The sequence below is a fragment of the Lampetra planeri genome, chromosome 2, assembly GCF_965212315.1.
Source record: "Lampetra planeri chromosome 2, kcLamPlan1.2.h2, whole genome shotgun sequence".
Lineage (NCBI taxonomy): Eukaryota > Metazoa > Chordata > Hyperoartia > Petromyzontiformes > Petromyzontidae > Lampetra > Lampetra planeri.
The window spans coordinates 20,802,185-20,816,458 of record NC_136108.1 but is presented as its reverse complement, the minus strand read 5'-3'; the positions used below and the strand labels follow the sequence as shown (position 1 = coordinate 20,816,458).

At 44.2% G+C, this 14,274-nt stretch overlaps 1 protein-coding gene across 1 annotated transcript in view; it reads right to left on the bottom strand.

Moving 5' to 3' along the window:
• The window catches only part of LOC144724198 (mitogen-activated protein kinase kinase kinase 13-like), a 54,183-nt gene extending 46,169 nt beyond the window's left edge, over window positions 1–8,014 (bottom strand). The window contains exons 1-2 of the mRNA XM_078603116.1: window positions 7,725–8,014; window positions 4,502–4,685 (exon numbers count right to left, since the gene is read on the bottom strand). Coding sequence (XP_078459242.1) covers window positions 4,502–4,685; window positions 7,725–7,815 — 275 coding nt within the window. The 5' untranslated portion in view covers window positions 7,816–8,014. The remainder of the gene's footprint in view (window positions 1–4,501; window positions 4,686–7,724) is intronic.
• Between the last annotated feature and the right edge of the window lie 6,260 nt (window positions 8,015–14,274).

Here is a 14,274-nt window from a genome sequence, read left to right as displayed (position 1 = left end):
CTCTTTTATTTGGCTAGTCAAAATAGCATTGAACTGCCTGCGATGATTCATGAGTGAATTTGCGACTGAGTGGAGAGAGTGGGCATGTGTCCATGAGGTAAACTATACTGTACTTTGTTTTTAAGACGAAATATAAAAAATTTGGTGGATAAGTATATGTATCGTATATTACAACAAATTATGCCAATCCATATTAACTTATTTTACAATTAACACAATAGGACATGCTACTAAAACATAAATTGGCAATGCAGAATCTTTGAATAAACACAAATCTTTTTTTTACGTTTAAATAAAGTATTGCATTACAGCTCGTGTATCAGATTTCTTAGGCATATTATGTTTTTGCCGACTCCGCGGTTTTATAATAATGCTGCTGCTGGGCTTTGTTTCAACATAATCTGGCAATAAGGAAGCTTTCTCTCTATTTTATATATTTTTTAAATTGGAGATTTAAATGTAATGTTTCTTGGGAAACGATGTGTTTTACCACTGCCAATTTTTATTCCTAATCTTGCACTTTTTCGATTACTTAATTGGCAAAAACTTTTAAAAGAAACATTTTATATTTGAAACAAATTATGTATTACCTTTTTATTGATTCATTTGGATTATTCATTTATTTTTCTCTGATGTGTTACGTCTGTCACGGAAACCATGTGGGGTTTTTATTGATGAAATCCGACTTAAAACCTTGTTAGCTCACTGGGTACTTCAAGAATAAACTGAACTGAAATCTATGGGGACACTTTTTTGCCGGTATTAAGATAATGAGAAAAAACATTTTTTTTACATTTCTCGACAATCGTAAAGATGTTTTAAGATGTTCAAAAGGGTCCCACAGACATAACTGCTTAACCCAAGCTACTCATGCTTCGACATTTGTCTCGTCTTTGTGCTGTTCACCTTTTGGCGTTCTCTGGTCTAATACTGGTGGTGAGACAAGACCATAAAGGAGGAGGCTGTAGGTCTGTTATAGGCCAATGATTTTCAAGGACAATGCATACATTATTATCAAAGCACGCTTGTTTGCATTGTCCTTGTCCTGTTCGCGTTGTTCTCTGGTATGACACTGGTGCAGAGACAAACGTTTGTGTGCATGTTTTACCACGAGCATTGTGTGGTTAACGTGATGCCTTGCAATAGGTGTCTATTTGGTCTTTGAACATATTCGCCGCACCTCTATTCGTGCAGGGACGGGTAATGCCTATTCATTTTTCATAAAGATGCTTTCGTTTGTCTTGAAATAATCAAATTTCGCACCTTCAATTAGCACGGTTGGCTACGTATGGTACGAAAGAAGTTCAACATACGTACACAGAAATTGCAACGTTAAAAAACCCCGAACTTTTACAGGCAGAGAGGGGTGGGGGGGGTGTTCTCCACTAGCCCACTTAATCCTTTCCCGTTCCGATGACGTACGTTTAAGCATAGGCATACGTCGTCAAAACAAAACTGGAAGAAAAACTAAAAATAGATCTTTTTTTATTGGTACCGAGGCTCCCACAATGCCATGAGGGAGGGCGTGTGGCACAGTTTCGTGCAAGCCATCGTAGAGTGCGGTCATGTGGCTGCAGTTCTTTGCAATGAGTGCAATGTCTTTATAAACAATGGCCCTAATGACTCTCGAAATAAAATTCAGCGGTGAACGGGACACCCACACCCTGAAAAATGCAGACGTCTCGGAACGGGAATAGGGTTAAGAGCTGAACCCTCCTTTCCTCGCACAGTATCCGATAGCGGCAGGGAGCGCTACGGTATTGACTGGTGCGTAAGGGGGCAAGGCACAAATCTCTGGTTCAACATTTGTGAGGAGTTGGCATAAAGCAAACCCCCCGCCACCCCACCCCTTCTTCCCAGGGGAGTGCACTAATGGACGATGGAAAGGAGGCATCGTGATGAGGCGGACTTTGAGGGGGGGTGAACAGGAGGAGATGGAGATGGGGAGAATGAGCTGAGTCAGGTCCCCGGGGCTGGGTTGCGCTATAGTGCGGCACTCCCAGCGCAGGCCGAGTTACCTCCCAGTGTCATTCACCACGCGGGCCCCAGACAGGCCTCGCTCGCAACATGGGACGTATGAGGAGGAGGAGGAACAGCTGGGTAGTGTCGTGCACGTGCACTTAACCTCTTTTGGAATGCGGACCTTCTAGGTAGGTAGGTACAGATTCTTGCTTGAATGTGTCTTTCATGGTTGCTTTGTCGTATTGGAGACCTCTTGCAAAATACATTATTATATTGTATCACTATGATTGTTTACCCGAGACTATATCAGGAGAGGGTCCTGCCAAGTTTTCGCAGTAGGGGGGTGATGTGTCTAATTGAATAATTTTCATGGACTGTAATTTTCCAACACTGCAATGTTTGACCAAAACGAGTTCCGTTGCACGTTTTTTTTTTATTTAGCTATGGGAGGAAACCCACGCAGCAGAAGACGAGCGGATTATACAAACTCCACACAGAAGGGCACCCGAGTCAGGAATCAAACCCAGAACACGTCCTGCTGCGAGGCGCAAGTGTCACCACGGCGCCACCCTGCCGCCCAGTGATAATATTTTAAGTGTGCAATACAACGAGGGAAAATTGTAATAGGGAGTGGTGTGATAACGAGGACACCACCCAGTGCTGGATTATCCTAGTAGCAAAAGTAGCTACATATGCTACGGGCCCCGCACTTTCAAGCTATCAATTCCGGTTCAGTGATTCTGCACTTGCTCTATTACTATAGTACTATACTGCTTTCAACTTTTATGCACGACTGGGTGTTTAAGGTTAGCGAATTGTCGTATTATCTGGCTGCATAGCAAATGAAAAAATACAATTACTTCACTAAGCAAGTAAAAAAAATTGTGTTTTAATATTTCCGTGTTTTTATTTTATTTAGGGCCCCTTTATAACATATGCTACAGGCCCCACACTAGCTTAATCCGGCAGTGCCGACCACCAGGCGTATTCCTCAACATGCGTTGTTATGTTGCGGTGTATGTGTCCCTGGTCTGACTTTATGCTATGATTGTCGCCGTGCCACGGCCATGCACGCTGTTACATCGTGGACGTTATTATATTTTGCCACCATAAAACGCCTCCTTTATTCTCGAAATATTTATTTTAAAATAAATAATATAACGTGCTGTTTAGACAGGTTTCCATTGCTCCGTGATCCGTAATGTGTGTTGGGCTGGTGTCAACCTTCTTTCATATCCTTTGTGTTGTGGACCTGCATCGTCTTGTTAATAAAATACTTTCGGGGGAAAAAATGACTTACAATAATGTCATAGCATTCGTGTTATTTGTGACCTAGACAGAGTTGCTCTTTCCAAACAAAAGATCTGAACAAATATCACGAGGAGCAAATAAAAACAAACAAAGAACGTGATTAAAATAACAACCATGAAATGCGCACAAAGTGCGTTCATTATTTTATTACTTTATTGTGGCTTGCCAGCCTTGAGTGGGTGGGTGTGAAGGCAGCATATGGTCGCCACAGATTATTCACCGCCACAAAATATTATCACGTGAAGGTTCTTAAATAGGTGACCTATTCAAGCCACTGCACGGAGATTGTGTTAACGCTCTGGCATTATTTGCAATATCAGCACGTACTGCTTTGTGCTTTCCCCACGATTCCACGAGGCGTGAATATCTTTCACCTCTGAATACCTTACATCTTATTCATATATCCTGTCGTGCCTTATACTCGAGGTTATTTGTCTGTGAATTCTGTATGCTGCCGTGGCGTTAGCGAGCTGCACAATCCGGCGCGGCGGCACCATCAACATCATCGTCCCCGCTGCTTCTGTCCACCCACCAATATAGAATGGGTCGTTAAACTGGCAGATCGTGTGGGGTGGGGTAAAGTGTGAGTACTGCCACCTCTTCCAAGAAGTTTAGCCAGCGTGGAAGCACATGCCAAAATAGCATCTAAAGTGGGGCTGTCTAGAGCTCCGTCTAGTGGAGGACCTTCCACCAGTAGTGGCGTTGAGCAAGACTTTGCAGGGCTGCGCTTTTACCTGCGTGTATAGTTACCACTCCGTTGACTCGATAAGAGTTAAAAGATTGGCTACTCCCCCCTCTCATCAGCCTCCCACTCCCAGCCCCGCTCACTTCTCCCCCCCCGCCCTTTTCCTAATTCCTCTAGCAACGCTCCACTCCCCCTACCCACACCCCCCTCTCTATCTCTCCTCCCTGGCTCCTTTCCCCCTCTCTTACCTATATAGCCTCTTGTCACAGCAGCCCTTTTGCCCACTTCAGCAATTGTTTCTTGCTGTGGTTGTCCCACCTGATGACGGACGCTTGTTGTGGCCGAAACGTCGTGAGAATTTTTATTTTATGATGTTTTATTTTTATTACTTTATTATTTCCCTTCTACGTGACTTTACCGAAAGAACCAAGAAGAAGTTGCATGACAATTTGATGCGTGCGGGTGCTCCGTGTTTGCGCGTCGTCGTCGTGAGCGAGCAGCGCTGCCGTGAGTGCGAGTGCACCGAGCGGAGCCGCCCCTCACTTGAAGGCGATGATGGTGGGGTGCTTGAGCTTGCGCAGGTGCTTGATGTCGGTTTCTTTCTGCTCGCGCACCTTCTTGATGGCCACGTCCTCCCCGTGGAACTTGCCGAGGAAGACGGCGCCCTGCGCGCCGCTGCCCAGCCACTGCAGCTCCGAGATCTCCTCAAAGGGAACCTCCCACGCGTCTGCGCACCGTGGAGCACCACCATCAGCGTCAGCGTCGTCGTCAGCGTCATCAACATCGGCATCATCATTAACATCAACCTCGTCACCGTCATCATCATTGGCATCAACTTAATCTTCAGCATCACCACCATCAACAGTATCATCGTCATCACCATCAATATCATCGTCATCATCATAATCATCAACATCATTGGCATCATCACCATCGTTATCATTATCCTCATCACCGTCATAATCATTGTCATCAATTTTATCTTCAGCCTCACCACCATCATCAGCATCATCACCATCAATATCATTGTCATCATCACCATCATCATCACTACCGTGATCATCATCATTGTCATTGTCACCATTTCCTTCATGTGATGGCATCACAAATGCCATGGCACGGACAAAAGCTAGAAGTGGTGATGAATAACAAATGAAGTGATACAACACCTCTGCTGTGAATGCATCAACGCAGGCTTCTAACACTTTACAGCTGCCATATCCCTTTCAGGAAAAGGTGTTAATGCATTGTAAGCTTTTGTATTTATAAACCACTTTCGATGCAATCCCTTAAGCATTGTTTGTATGAGTGCTTAATGACACATGCCTAGACTGGTCACCTTCCTGTTGACAATGGTGTTTATTAGACAAACTCACTTTTTTGTAAAGGTTAGTTTTAAGTTATAAAAAATAATTTTGGCAAAAAACTACTAACGTGGCCTAAGCCGGGGAGAAAATATACATCAGTATTTTCGCTACTTTCGTATTTTTTTTTTTTACGGGGAGGTATTCATGTATTCGTGTTATGCATACACAATTACTGCAGCATTTAGATTATCAGTAAAAATTACTGCCGTAATTTCAAGGCAAATATCTGTATCAGTGATAGCAAGGCATGCCTTGTCACGCAGACATTCAGAAGTACAATATATGTCTGTAGAGTATGCAAATTTAATATCTAAACATCAGCTTGGGCAGTTGGGTCGCACAGTGGTCACAGCAAAAAAGAGGACTCGGTTCGACTTCTAACTCTGGTGCCTTTCAGTGTGGCGTTTGTTTGTTCTCCCGCTTGTCTGCATGGGGTTTACTCAGGGTTCTTCGTTTTCCTCCCATAGCTAAATACATACAACGTAATTGGTGTTGATCAAACATCACAATGCAGCAGCGCCCTCTTAAAAAAATAGTATTTCGGCTCATTTTTGCTTTTCAAAACAATGAAATGCACTAAAAAGGCACGGTCTGCAGATTACACAAGCCTCAGTTACCTGGAAATAAAAATTTTAAACAAACAAGAAACATGAGGCCACTGCCACGAGGTCAATAATTCATTTTGTCTGAACCAAGGCGGGCACTGTGGGGCTGTAAAGTTCAAATTCCAAGTGCCCCCTCAGGGAAAAACCACTCCGGATGAAGGTGGCTGCATTGCCAGGCGATCATCATTCTCGCCAACGAACCGTTTTACGTGGAGTTGACGCTTCGATTCCCGCTGCCGCCTGAGGATTTCCCCGAGGAACGGTGAAAGTGCAGCCTTTTGTGCAAAGTATCCGTGACTCAATTCGCAATACGGGGCCACCGTGTGTTTGTGCGGTGTTCCAAATTTCCTAAATTGCCAACTGCCCACAAATTGTAAAATTATTAAGAGAATAATAATTGCCCTGACATAAGCATGCGAGGTACAAGTATTGCGATCTCCCTTAAAAAATATATTTTCTAAATTGAAAACTTATTTCTTTCGAACTGCTTTTTGTGTTTAGTTTGTTGTCCTTCCCCCATACATCCGATTAGCACGGTTGGCTACGCACGTTGCGAAAGAATTTCAACATACATACATACAGATGTGGCACGATACATGCACGTGGCTTAAATACACGTGCAATGCAATAGCCCCCACACAACTGGCCTTTAAAACGTATGCCTTCACGGATGTTTATATAAAGTGACACGAGGTGAAAGGAGTTCTGGAAATATTAAGATTCAGCATAATTACCAATGAGCCTCACCAGCCATTGCAAATTACCAGCTGGATCCTCAGATGTTATCTCCATCGCAATATGTGAACATTTTAGATGTACACGTGAGCCAGAATTAAATAGTTTCAGAAAATGCAGTATACAGTATTTTACTTTTCTCATTAGATTTTTTAATTCTTTGTAATATTGTAGATAACGTGACTTATGTTTCATCATTTTCTTTCAATCATGATGTATGCTAATGCCTCAGGGTTAGCGGTGCAGAGAGACCATTGATATAGAGGGGAAAATGTCCTGTGAAAGTCAAAGTGTCTCCGTGCTCAAACAATTCTCAGGGAGGCACCCATCTCTGCCAGCTGCATTGAGCCAGTGGTGGAAACTCCACATTCCTATTGTGGAGACCAGTTTCTCCATCGGAAAACCACCGTTCACTTACCACAAAGTGGTGCCCATTTCATTGACTGTGGAGGTGTTGGCAGGCTGAGCCAAACTACAATTGGTAAAATTCTGATTGTAGGACAACTCGGTCAGTGAATCACACTGTATAGACGTGTGGTTTTCACTCACAGCGAACGTGCAACGTTATCTATGCTCTCACTTGGAAATCACACCCACGATTACTGCAAAAAATAAATGTGATATTGAGTACCCAACAATGCCCACAATAGGTCATGCCTTGACGTAGAAAAGAGAGAAATGCTCACGTGTCCTGTATTTGTGACAACTTGCCGATACCGTTGCTATGCAGTGCTGTATTCATGACGTTACAATTTTATTTATTTAAAAAATGTATTGTAAAAAAATCCGTCACACAAACAAATTACTCCAATTCTCAAACAACTAGAAAGTCCATGGGCTTGTACCATGCTAAATAACCGCCATTCGCCACTAAGGGGCAGTGACATTACCACGATGCTTGTGCCAGACTATGTGCACGTTGAGACCACGTGAAGTGTCGAACGCCCGCTTGCAGGAGGTTACAGGGCAGAACCAGTTGCCACGGGTCGGCTGACTGAGATAACTGGCTGATGCACCACCTGTGTCCCCTACTGTGCCAACTTGCTGTGCTTTACCCACCTGACGCTCCGCTCGTTGTTGTGAGCGGGCCCTCCTCATCACGCCAACGCATCCCATCCCAGAGACTGCGATCAACAGCAAATCTCTTCATCTCCTGGCAGTTCTACCGTCCAATCTGTCTGGTGCTGGCGATTTTGTCCAATTCATTTTCAGACATTCCGCTAACAATCTTCCTGTAAAACATCAGCCGAGCCCTTCAGTGTTTGAAGTCAATCTAGATTTGAAGTTTTCGTGACTGCAGGGATCCATACTCTTTGGTTCCCCTTCCAGCTTCACGTCTCCCTCTCCTAGCGTCCACGCAACGCTCCCCTCCCCCTACCCCCCTCCCTTGCCCCTCCCCCCTCTCTTACCTATATAACCTCTTACCACGGCATCTCTCTCCCACTTCAGCAAAAAAAAAACATTATTGCTGTGGTTTTCCTACCTGATGATGATTGCTTGTGTTGTAATCGAAACGTCGTGATTTAATTTATTTTATTTTATACCTACGTGACTTTACCGAAAGAACCAAAGAGTATGTTTGAAGTCACTCCTCAAAACGTGGCTCTGTCGGTGAGCATGGTTTCCGTGAATGGTCATGGATTATTTATGAACTGTCATAAGTACAGTGATCCTGCACATGTGTAAACGATGTGAATACAATGCACTTCAGAATTCCATTCGAAGCAAAGGTATAGTATTTATATTACTCTACGTGTCGTTATTATTATTTGTGCACACAGTGGCGGGCCGTGTATTTTACATCGAGGCCTTCAGTGCTATCCTCCCGCAATTAAACTGCCTTCGAACAACGTCACCATGACACTAGGGCTATAGGCTTTTGTCATTCGACGTAACCACCATATTCACAGTGACAGTAACCTTTATCAAGTTGAATAAAGTGATTTAACACGAGGCTCAACACCTATGAGGGTTACAATACACTAATTGCAGAGCCATTCATACATGGTGACTAAAACCATCAAGGAGGTACTACTATTACGCAGTATGACAGGATTCTGCATCACAAATAGACATTGCATAGCCTAAATCGATATCATTACCAAAGAAACGAGAGCAACCAGTCACATGATCTCATACGACCACCAAGCAAGCAGAAATGCCGTAAAACACAAATAACACAATCAGGATTCAACAGGCTTCCCAACAGAAAAAAAATCTAAAGCACTAAATCTAAAAATCTAAACGTCACGAATGAAAGTTTAAATCTTAGATGATGCTACGTTACGTGCTAGATAGTTTTACTTCAGTTAGCTAACTGGCCCTCCGATCCCGCCACACGAAAAATGGTAACGTAAGCAGCTAGGCCAGCTAGAAGGCTCCGGCCCAACATGGCGAACTCGAAATCTGATTGGTTAAAGAATATGACAATCAACAACATCGTCCCCATTTGCTTCAACAGCAGAGGGGATTCACTCGACATTCTGAAGGCGTCAGGGTAGATTTTTCACTCGGAGAGGCGGAGACAGCACAGGTGGAAAATCTGATTGGATATAAGCTCTAATTTATATGAGCTGCACTGGAAGCAGCGCAACTGAGGGAGAGAGGAGCAATGAAATTATGTTAATAGACTGATGGGAACGAACTTTGTAAAATACATGTAGCATTAATGAAAATATATATTAAATTATAAAAAATACAATTTTCTGATTCTGACAATCTGTACGCCAGCAGATAAGGCCTTGCTGGCCATGACGGCCATCTCTGTGTGCACATAGGCACATCCTGAAAATTGACATATGCACAAATAAAACCAGGTGCCATTTACCACCAATTGACGGTCATGGAACGTTGAGGAAACGTCTGGACAGGGAGACGAAGCCACATGTTGTGGCCCCTCAATTAAACGATGTCATAGCCCCCCCTCCCCTCCCCCATGGCTATTCAACATTTACCCCCTTGGTTAGTGACCCCAAAATAAATAAATAATTGACACCCATGTGAATTGTGCTCAAGGTACCTGAGGCCCAGGCCTGTGCACACGAAGACACAAACCCAATGGCAAAAATGTGACAGGGCAGACCCAAACATCACAGATCAGAAGCGCCCTGTTGTAATTGCAACAAATGGCACCTCCTATTGTTCCACTCTGCTATATCTGCGCTGTGGAACACTTTGCTCATCAGTGTGTACCCCCCCCCCCCCATCTTCTATTGCTGCTGGAAGGCAAATGCCACAAGCTGCAGCAGCAGCAGCAACATCAATCACGAGCTCACTCCATAGAGGACGCTCCTGACACCACTGATACCAGGCCGTGCCAAAACGAGCCACGCGATTTAAGTCCTTCTGCACTGCGCCAACCGAACCTCTTCACCATCACGTGCTTCCTGCTCCTGCCTGCCCCTCTCCATCTGGCCGATCAAAAGGGTGCTTGGGCAAGCAGTGGCTGCGCATCCAAGCTCAATCAGCTGCCGAAAACAGCCTGCTTTGCTGGCCGAGAATCGAACTCATGCCGTTAGAATTACGGAGAGTTGCTCATTACACTTGTTAAGCTGGGGAAGCCTCACTGTGTCTTTAACACTGTTTTTCAGGAGCGTCCCACCAAAGTTTTCACAAATGCTGGCACGAGCAATCCCAATTGAGTCAAACCTTGGATAACAATCACGTGGCACTGGCAGGTCAGTTGTGGGTGTTTCAGCTGGCAAAGCTGTCGCTGTGGCCAGGTCCACGACTTGCACGTTTAAAGAAGGAGAAACACGCGCACACACGTGTGAAAAAGGCTCACGTGCAAACGGACAGATACAGAGACAAACACCCATGGGCATATTCGTGTTCATGTTGGAGGGACCAACTGCATATGGAAATGTGTGTGGATAACACAAATAACGATTATCCTCACATCCTGATTTCAGGTATAAAATACACAAAACACTATCATCTTACCTTTACATTGAAAAATAGTATGCAGTGGTACTCTACTCTATACTATTTACCATTCAATTTTATTATTCCGCTGTATGCCCTTATTATTCAATTTAAAATAGATCTACAGTACTGTATTCCTACAAGCTGCTTGATCATAGCAAACATCAATGCAGTATTTGTAGAAAATTGCTTCACCCAATGAGTGAATTCTAGATGTACAGAAACAGCCACAGATCAGGTAAGTATGGGTTCAATCAGAGCTTTCTCAGGTTTCTCGAGGTTTCAGACGTCCTGGTTTTATCAGTTAAATCGCAGACAGCATATGTGTTCGTCATTATGAAAAAAGCATACCCCTTAAAACATTAACTGCGCGCTGTGTGCTGGTTGGTAGCAGCACTGCCGTGTCAGACCTCCAAAGCTGTGCATCATGAACTTAGACAAGTGACGTCGTTAACTGAGGCATCGTTGTCCTGCTGCTACTGTTACTAACACACGCGTGTGGCACCCACGTGCTAGGCTTATCCTCTCCTTGCCTCCTCCTGTAAGAGCAGGAGGTCCGGCGTTGCACGCGACTCTTCTAAGGGCCGCGTCGTGACATTACTCACATGCATTGCGGCTCTTGGAATATTGAGTGGGAGTGGGGAGGGTTACTGAATTCGAAGAAAATCACAGCTCTTCTTGTTGTTTAGGTTGCCGATCCCTGGGTGAGAGACATTCCTATATTCCGTGGTGTGTGTGCATCGTCAACGAGTCGACGGGGATATCCTGCTCAAGTGAGCATTCAGAGTGACGCTCATCATCAACCGTTAACAGCCCTGAACCAGCAGTGGAAATTCCAAGTTCCTATGGTGGGGGACAAGTTTATCCATGGGACAACCACTGTTTACCTCCCCATGAAGTGGTACTTATTTTGTCGATCCTTTTATGATGATGATGATGGCGAGTTAACTTCCCAACCAGGATTTAAATGAGAAATCTTCTGATTACGAGCCGCTAGCTGCACCATTGTGCCACTATATACACTGTATATATGTATTCACATCAATAGCGTATGTTCATTAATTATAAATTACAAACTTTAAACGCTTGAGTGCATGTCATATGCTTGCCACGCAAATGTCCTACATACATGGTGTAATTTAGGAACCAATTGTGTTCAAGGTGGCATACGGTAATTACTGTAATATGCTATGTTGATTCATATTTGTTATCATATCAGTGACAGGTAGAGTATTGGACAGCTGTATTTTTTTAAATAAAACAACTCAACACCGGCTCACATATCAATGTGACCTACAGTCCCTGCGATAGCGCTCAACGCAGCAGCAAGCCTCCTGACTGGCTCTCACCAGTTAGATTTTAGCGTTTAATGGAATTGATTGTAGTTTTATTGAATTAACTTTTCACCAGAAATGTGTACCAAACCTGTGATCATTACCTATGATAGACAAACTTTATTGGACATCGGGAAGAAGAGCGTCGCTTGCTTACCCAATGCTGCCTGCCCGGAGACGACCCTTTGTTTACTGGACAACATAAGACGAGAGATGCGGAATAAGAGCCGGCGTTCAGATGAGAAGTAGAAAACGTCCTCACCATACTGCAATGCGGAGCATATTCTTGTGCAACGCACAGTCCCTGGTTAACGAGTTGGATGATGTGCGGGCCAAGATCGAATTCCAACGGGAGACACGAGACTGCAATGTTCTGTATTTCACGGAAAGCTGGCAGAATGGAAATATCACAGACGCATCCATTGGGCAAACAGGCTTCTCTCCTTTTCGCCACAAACGGACTTTGGACAGTGGGAAAACAAAAGGTGACGGATTGTATGTGATGATCAACTCATCTTGGTGTAACGTGAGTAACGTCTCCGTCAAAGCGTCTTTGTGTTCACCAGATGTGATCCTATCATGCCGCCCTCACTAGCTCCGGAGAGAATTTCATGCGATTGTTTTAATCGCTGTGTACGTCCTTCCGAGCGTCAACACCATGCCGGCTATGGACGTATTGCACAAAACAATCTCTGCACTGGAAACCAAACATTCAGAAGCTGCTGTGATTGTAATTGGGGACTTTATCAGAGCGAACCTTAGGAGCGTACTCCCAAAGTTTTACCAACATGTAAAATTCAACTCCAGAGGAGACGCCATCTTGGATCACTGTTATTAAATGCTGAACAATGCCTACAAGGCATTCTCTCGCCCAGCGCTCAGCAAGTCCGACGACAAAGTCATCGTGCTGCTGCCAAAGTACCGCCCACTCATAATGAGACAGGCTCCCACTACAAAAGTAGTCTAATTGTGGTCAGAAGAAGCAAGAGGAAAGACTCACGTATGGCCTGGAGGATACAGACTGGGATATGTTTAGGGATGCGGCCAACAACAGAGTGGAGGAATTTGCATCGACAGTGTGCTAGGTTATATCAAGTTCTGAACGGACGTTGCTGTGCCAACCAAAACTCTCCGTTCTTACCCAAATGACAACCCCTGGGTTAAAAACGCAGCAGTCAAAGCAGCACTGAAGGACCAACACAAAGCATGCAAATCCAGAGACCCTGCTGAAATCAGGAGGACCAAATACGCGGTCCGAAAATCCATCAAGGCGAGCAAGAGACAATACAGGGAAAAGTTGGAGGCCTTGTACCGTGACTCCAACTCTAGGAACCTGCGGCGCAGATTACAGTCCATCACAAACTACAAGGGGACAATAAGCTGCGAGGCAATCAACAACGCCTCCCTCCCCGACCAGCTCAACACCTTCTACGGACGGTTCGAGGCCAACGCAGCAATCCCTGCACCCCCACCTCCACAGTTTCCCCTGTCTCCCCCTACGTCCCCCACCTCCGTCTACCCCCCATCCAGTGCCGGCCCGAGCCTCTTGGGGGCCCTAAGCAGAATTTGATTTGGGGGCCCCCCTCCCACCACGCAGACTCATCTGTGCTAGAAGATTATTGACACAAATGTCACACTATAATGTTATAGCGAATATTATAAACGAATACAGTGAGGTTATGTATTAATAAAAAATAAAAACAACACTTAAAATACTTCACTCTTTTATTAAAACTTCTGAATACAAACGGTCACAAAAAACATATTAAATAAATTATTTGCAAATGTGCATTAAATGTGCAATCTTTTAAATAAAACCAAAATAGACAAACATTAATCTAATCAAAAATAGAATGTTACAAAAAAAAGATACTTAAATAATGAAAGCAAACATAAGAACAGCAAGGGTTCAACAATGTCAACTGTACAACAATGACCTCAAAATCGTTCCTTCCTAGCTTTTCTGGAGGCAAAGTCACTAATGACATCATTGTATGGTATTGCTTGGCCAACTTTGTTATTAATACTAATGACTGCAAGTCCACTTAGTCTTTCCTGGGCCATTGATGATCTCAAATATGTTTTTATCAATTTGAGCTTGGAAAAGCTCCTCTCTGCTGAGGCAACTGACACAGGCAGAGTGCAGGCTATCCTGAGAGCTACCCAAAGATTTGGGTAAAGCTCACACATCTCATTTTGTGAGAGGTATTTATTATCGTGACGTACAATTGCGCGCACCTGCCCGCGCCCGCGCCCGCGCCCACGCGAATTGTCAATGAGCCGTGACATCCGTGAGCCGTGACAAAGCAGCAGTTGTCGACAGAATTTTCTTGTCTTGAATCATTTATTCA